This window comes from Geospiza fortis, unplaced genomic scaffold (genome assembly GCF_000277835.1).
Source record: "Geospiza fortis unplaced genomic scaffold, GeoFor_1.0 scaffold115, whole genome shotgun sequence".
NCBI lineage: Eukaryota > Metazoa > Chordata > Aves > Passeriformes > Thraupidae > Geospiza > Geospiza fortis.
The window spans coordinates 345,517-352,521 of NW_005054499.1; the positions used below are offsets into that span (position 1 = coordinate 345,517).

General features: G+C 38.8%; 1 protein-coding gene across 1 annotated transcript; it reads right to left on the reverse strand.

Annotated features, from left to right (window-relative positions):
* Nucleotides 1–2,436: 2,436 nt before the first annotated feature.
* On the reverse strand, nucleotides 2,437–5,748 carry MYCBP (MYC binding protein). The gene is made up of 3 exons (XM_031063358.1): nucleotides 5,562–5,748; nucleotides 4,732–4,861; nucleotides 2,437–2,533 (listed from the first exon to the last, which is right to left on the reverse strand). Exons 1-3 carry the CDS (start codon nucleotides 5,702–5,704, stop codon nucleotides 2,489–2,491), a joined length of 318 nt encoding a protein of 105 aa, XP_030919218.1. The 5' UTR covers nucleotides 5,705–5,748; the 3' UTR covers nucleotides 2,437–2,488.
* Nucleotides 5,749–7,005: the final 1,257 nt, after the last annotated feature.

Sequence of the window (7,005 nt, forward strand, 5' to 3'; positions counted from 1 at the left end):
GGGCGCGCAGAGCTCGCTGCGCCCGGGATGAACGGAGGCACCACGCAGAGCTCGGTGCGCCCGGGCGGAGCGGAGGTGAGACATAAACTTTAAAGAATTTAGGGATTTTAGAGGAGCTGAGGTTTTTAGTTAGAGATAAGCTTTACTGGAGTTAATCAAAATAAATGGGTAGGCCTTGATGAAGTTAAGGGTTAGTAGTTAACTAATAATTGATTGCTTGTCAACACAATGTTTGTTTAGCTGGGTTTATAATGAAGAATATAGAAACCGATCAATAGCTTTTAGGAACATAAGACAATTGTAGGCCTCTTCTGTTCTGAAACCAATTGAAGAAGCGAATGGGAGTTCTACCAAGGGTTCATTTGTCATATTTGCATTGAAAAGGTAGAAGGGTCAGAACGAGGAAGACTTCATTTACTTCCTCATTTTGGGACCCCTCCCCATGAAAGGGACACCGACCATCTCAAGGAACAAACTCCGCATGCTTAATAGCTTTTGAACTAATTACCATACGAAGCGAGGAATGGGATATACCAAAGTTATGAATATGCATTTGTATTTTGGGTATTCAATACTTGTACAGATAAAAGGACTCTGTAATCACCTATAAATTTGGTGTGTGTTTGGGAGTTATCCCACAATAAACATTCACTTTCTAACTTTAAACTGTTAGAGAGTCTTTGTCCATCACAGTTGGATATTGGTACTAGATCAATATCCATATTTTTAATAAATCAGAGGCACTGGTTTCGGCAGGGGAGCTTTCGCCGAAGCGGCCGCGTAAGAAAACGTTACCTTGCGAAGCAACAGCCTTCATTAAACAGGCATTAATTTTCTTCTAGCAGCCATGGTGCAAGCCAGCACTGAGATGAATTTTTAACAAATCTTTGTTACTTCATCACCATCCTAATTTAAGGTTCGGGACATCCAAGTGCTTTCAGAGGGAAGCAAATACAGTTATGAAAACTGTAAGTTTGTGTTACTGCCCAGGCACCAATAGCTCAAGTCAGTTGTCCATGCCCTGTGATGGGTCGGCTAACACCTCTACCTGCCTTGCTGCTTCTTTAGCAAGACATGCCAGTCACATTACTCAGAAACACCTTCAGCTGTACAACACTTTCCCTCTCCCTACCTCGACATGGTGCAACTTAATGCTTAATGTTCTAGCTTACATTCAAGGGAACTTTCTTCTGCCCTTTGTTCCATAGGTTGGGGAAAATATTTTTTTTTTTGCCTTTCTTGTTTAGCTTTGGTTTGTTGGTTCAGGGCAGGTTTTTTCCCTAATTACTGCTTTACAGACATAAAATAGTATTTTCCCCTCATTTTACCTCTCTTCTGGTCTATTTAGGTCAATAGATACAATAGTAAGGTAAGCAATTATTGCATTCACTAGCCCTTGATTACAATGACTAACAAAAGTTCTGATCCATCCTACCACATTTTCAAGATAGTCTCCAAAACCCATCCTAAAAATAAGGAAGTTAAACTAGCAGCCAATAAATCTAATACCTAAGACAACTACTGCATTTCATTTCCCCCTTCCTTTATTTTTGCTGTCATCAGCTGCCTTTAAAATACTTAATTTTAGGGTAGGAAACTAATGCAGCTCTTTAAAATATTAGCTCTCTTATTTTTAGTTTTTTTAATAAATGACTACTTTGCATTTTAGAAGAGTCATAAAACCAATTCAGGGAAGGGGAGAGGGAACATAGGCAAAATTAATAATCAAAAGTCACGCCCACATCCCACCCCAGTGGGATTTTATTTTCCCTGTTAGATGAATCACAAAGCAGAACTCTCCACACTGTAGTCCTACATGTGTCCTCTAATTACACAGGACTTCCATCACAAGTAAGGATTTTGTGTTATGTTCAGAAGTGCACAGGCAGTATCTGGATCAACTCTCCAAAGCCCAGTTTCTGAGATGGGAGCAGAGACATGAACTGCATGGGAAGAGGTTCTAACCTCACGCAGATTAAAGTGTAAGTTCAGTAGGTACTGCATTTCAACACTGTGCTATATCCATCACTTAACTGTACTTGCTCATTTTATGCCCTTCTGAATAGAGTGTTACCCGGCAGCTTCAGTGGAAGTCTCACCTCAGTGCTGAGTACAAATATAGAAAGGAATTTGAAGGTCCTGCTTTAATTTACAGTTGGTCCATCAGCATCATGTCACTCCTTTCAGGTAAAAGAAAACAAAGAGATCCACAGTTCAACAGGACCATTGATATGAGAATTACATTAAGTTGGCAAGCAGAGTTATCTAAAAGTTAATCATAATTGTCATCTTTTCTTAGACACAGAAAGCAAGAACGTTGGCCAGCATGCTTAACTCAGCAGTTGCCAAGGCATCTGCGTGCTCATGGTAATGAATTCTTTCTCTAAGATGATGAAGTAACAAAGTAGACAATGCAGAGTTCACACACAAGACAGCATTTCTCAGGAAGCCCTTTATTAAGTCAAGGCAATAAAGAAAAAAACTACTGTTATTCACCATGCTTCTCATCTTGAGGTGGTTCATACTGAGCCAGCTGTGGATTTAAAGAAAGGAATTTAGTTAGTTGCAATATTTCATGTAACAGTGAAAGAAAATGTATGGTCTGGACTTGTTCCATTAACTTTATGCATTTTAACTCACTCATCCTTATGCAAGTCCATTTTCAAGTCCGGCAATAAAGTAACCCTTCCCCAAAACATCCATTTCTCACACTGTATAACCATGCAGCCATAACAAGGTGGATTTATAAATGCACTTTGAAGCACATTTGTCTTGCCCTCAACTTTTCCCTGTTTCTAATTCTAGCAGTCTTTAAGTACTTATATCTTAAATAGCAGTTGATAATGACTGGGGTACTATAAGCTTTCACTGGAACATGATTAAATGAAACAGTCATTGTCACTGCAAAAGTATCCAACCTAACATTTCTTGTAGTCATTCCAGCTTCCATTATGCTTTCTGGAGAGTATAGCCTAGGCAACTACACACTTAAATATGACCTTAACTTGTAAAGTTACAAGTTAAGTGAAGTTACAAAGAAAGATACAAAGTTGTTCACATGACCTCAGTGGCATTAAAGATTAGTTCAAGCTTCAATAACAGTTCAAGAATTATGGCCATCTCTCTGAAATATGCTGGTTCCATTTACTCAATTGATTCATCCCCTCTGCAAACTGCAGAGTGGGTTAAAAATAAACAGAGTACATATAAAATTGTAAAGCATAAATAAAATTCAAAATAATAAACAAAAAATATATACATGTGTTCCTTCCTACCAGCACCAGCAAATTGCAGCACTCTGCTGCTAACAAGAACCACCAAAATTTTCTTTTTATTGTTGTAGATTTTACTACAACAGATGACTAGTACACAACCCAAAGTCAGTTCCTGTCCTCCTCCCAAGACACATGAATATCTGACATTCGTGTGATGAATGCAACAGTAATTACCAATAAAAGCACAGATAAAGACATGTATTTTATGTTAGAGGACTGCTACAAGAGAACGGTGGTGTTCTCCCTGCTGTGTGAACTTCTACAGTATGTCAGAATGATGGGCATGACATTGTAGAGGAAAGAACAGGAAAAAACAAAACACACTAATACTGGGAAATATGTAAAGAAGGAGTTATTATTTAAAGCATTTACAGGAAAGCACCAATGAACCCATGATTCCAAAAGGTTTACTTTCCTGCAACAAGTTTTGACTTCTTGAAAAGACTTCTTTAAACAAAAACCCAGATTACTCTGCTCTTATCTATTTATTATCAGCTGCATTTTTAAGTCTGCTAAAACAACTAGTCTACTGCTACTCTGCCTAAAATTCTGTTCTTTGCCATATTTCCTAGTAAGAAATAACAAATGTAGCTGAGGACTCATAATGGGCAATAGGGAAGAAGGAGAATTACTAGGACAGCAAGATGGCACCCTGGACAAGAAATAAAAAGGGGTAATGCCCAAGAATCCTTCCTCACAGAACTAAAATGAGGTGGGTTGTCTCCCAGGGGTATTCACTTATAACAGTCACCATCCTCTTTTAACAAATGCATGGAAACCTGTAGTGGCACATAAGCTACTAGCATATTAACTATCTCACAGGCTTCCTTCTTCAGTGTTGTTAGAAAGCTGTTCACATCTCAGAGCTCTCTCAGCCAGCCTGCAGACCCATTAAAGAACGGCCCTGCCCTAGCTAGCATTTCAGATTCATGGTTGTTTCAGATAAATACTAAGGTCACTTTAAGTAAAAAGCACAAATTATTGTTCCACACAGATCTAAGTGCCTGTGTAAGATCCTGCCACGTGCAAGTCTGTGCCAAGTGACACAAGGTAATACATAATATTCCTCCTTCAATTTGCCTTTTAAAAGGCTTTATAATGGATACTTGTTTTTCAAGACTGTCCTGAAAGCATGATCTACATAATATCAGACAACTTAAACACATCCAGACAAGACTCAATACAACGTATTGGACATGATAATACACTTCCCCTAAATAAATAAAATCCCTAGTTTAGCAATATCTTATGTTATATTCCTTAAGAAGTGTTTCATAAAAAATAATAATCTTTACTACAATGAATTCTACCAGCATTTCTCAGTAATGAGGCTAAATAATGCAACAACATCTATCAGTTTCTCTAATGGAAAGAAGTTAGCTCTATTCTAAGTAATTAAAATATTTTTCTTGTTGTATAATATGGAACTATAGAGTAACACCAAGTAGACTTTTACCTTGGTTTTCAGGTTTTTATTTTCTTCCAGCACAGCTTCATATTTTTCTTTCATCTCTGCCACTTCCAAGCGAAGTGCTTCTATTTCCGGATTCTCAGGAGCTGAAGCTCCCAGATGATGCTTCAGAAAACTGATATTTAGATGTTAAGTATTTCTTCAGTTGTATAACTACATTTTAGTTTTAACACCCACGTTGAAGTTAACACTGCAGTACACATGGTCAAAATTGCAGTAAACCATTGAGATTACTACAGGAAAAAAGTTACCAAAATAAGAGCTTTTCAGATTCATAGCTATATTCTTTAAAAACAAACAAAAACAAGATATCAGTACAAATTTTTATGCATTACTACCCTCTTCTTTTCTCTTCTTAATGGCATATGTTTTGAAGAACTAAAAGAAATAACAAAAAAAGCAATACCCAAAAATGGAGGCTGCTTAAAAACAGCAAGAAACCAAATATACTAGTTCCCCCTTTCTTCATGTACTTAAAAACAAACACATAAAAAACAATAGAAAAAGGAAGTGTGAAGAAGCAAACTTCAGAATCCACTGCCACTGCAGGTACTCAAACCTAATGCTGCAGGTTTACAACACTGAAATGGCTCTAACTTAGCTCCATAACTGCTGGCATACTGAAACACCCAGCTCTCCTGCATCTGTCAGACTCTGTTATCATGTGAAAATGCAATCATTAGGTAAAACGCATTGATAAAAGTCACGTTCTCAGTGCAAGGCTTTGAAATGAGCCTGTGCAGTTCACCCACGAGTCAGAAGCAGTACTGTGCATGAAGCCTCAATAAATAAGTCACAGCAAAGAAAAAGGATACTCCAGTGCACTATCTGGTTTCTCTGGCTCCTCATATAAGGCTACCAACACTGCAAATAGAAAATATTCAACAATTGCAAGAAGTTCATGTGACTCTAAGATTTTTAAACACATACCAGCAGTCAGAAAGCATACATGTTGCATTTTTCCATTTAACAAGATTTTCCCCTGTACACTTTGACATAAGCAACAGGTCTGCTGTATGAGAGGGGACAGAGCATTCCACCTAGAAACAGCTAAAGAGTTTTCTTAATCCCTAACCCCACATAGTCTTTGGGTATTCTAGCACAGAACACAAAACAGCCTGACACATTTTTACATATGCCATAAGCACCCTAGTACTAGCTTTTGCCAGTAAGCCTGCAATTCTAACTACAGTGTTCATTAAAATTCTACTTAAGCTACATCTTTCAACCACAAGAAATCGGCACTTTTGTAACTTCCAGCAGAACAGCAAACCTCCATTGAGCATCTACGATTACAAAAGTAAATAGCTACTAAATGGCTAACTGACGCTGATGGGGACTCTAATGGCCAAAACCGCCAGAGAAAAACAGCAATACCCCAGCAATTTAAATAAAAATAGCCATGTACATAGCAACATAATAAGAGACTGTCACATGAATACCCTGGAAGTTCCCAAACATCACCACTCTCAGCTCCCCACAGGGGCCACGTGCCAGTTTCAGATGTCTGCACTACACAGTCGAACTGGTTTTCAGCTAAGTACCTCCTAAGTTAAAAGCAAAATTAGAGGGCCTCACTGCTTGGGAGACTTGCTTTGCCATCCCATAGGATGGTACTGCGGTTGAAAAATCAAATGGTACTCACACACCAGGCCAAGAGTCTTAGTGCAGCAGCTATTCGCTTGACATCCTAGATCTGCTGCTCCCTCTTTAAACAGCATATTCTCAATATTAGCAGAATATTAATTTTTTCAATATTAACACATTTTTGCTACATACTATGGGAAGGTTCTCAAAAATATTTTAGAAGGATTTCAAAGATACCAAGTCACATGTGTCAAGTTTAGCATCATCATTTCCCCCAGTTTGATATGGAGAGTCATTAATCCAGAACTTAGTGGTTTTCTTCTAGAATGAATGAAACTAAGTTCCATCCAACAAAGGGTATGAAACAAAGCTTTTTTAAGATAACATTTGCTGTTATTTCATCTCAAGCACTGACTTCCTCTGTAGAAGAACTTCACGAAAAGCACCTATTGAAAGAAAATAAACTAACCAACCAAAAGCAAGCACTGAAAGTAGCACTTTGGCCGAAGAAGAGATGTCTCCATCACACCCGGCACGGGGAAAGGACCCGCCTTGCCGTTCTGCACGCATCTCCAGCACTCGCCCCCCACACGGTGAGTGAGGTGCGGGGCGGGAGCGCTCTGCAGCCCCCGGGGCGCCTGTCCAGCGGCCCGCTGCCCTCTCCCGCCGTGC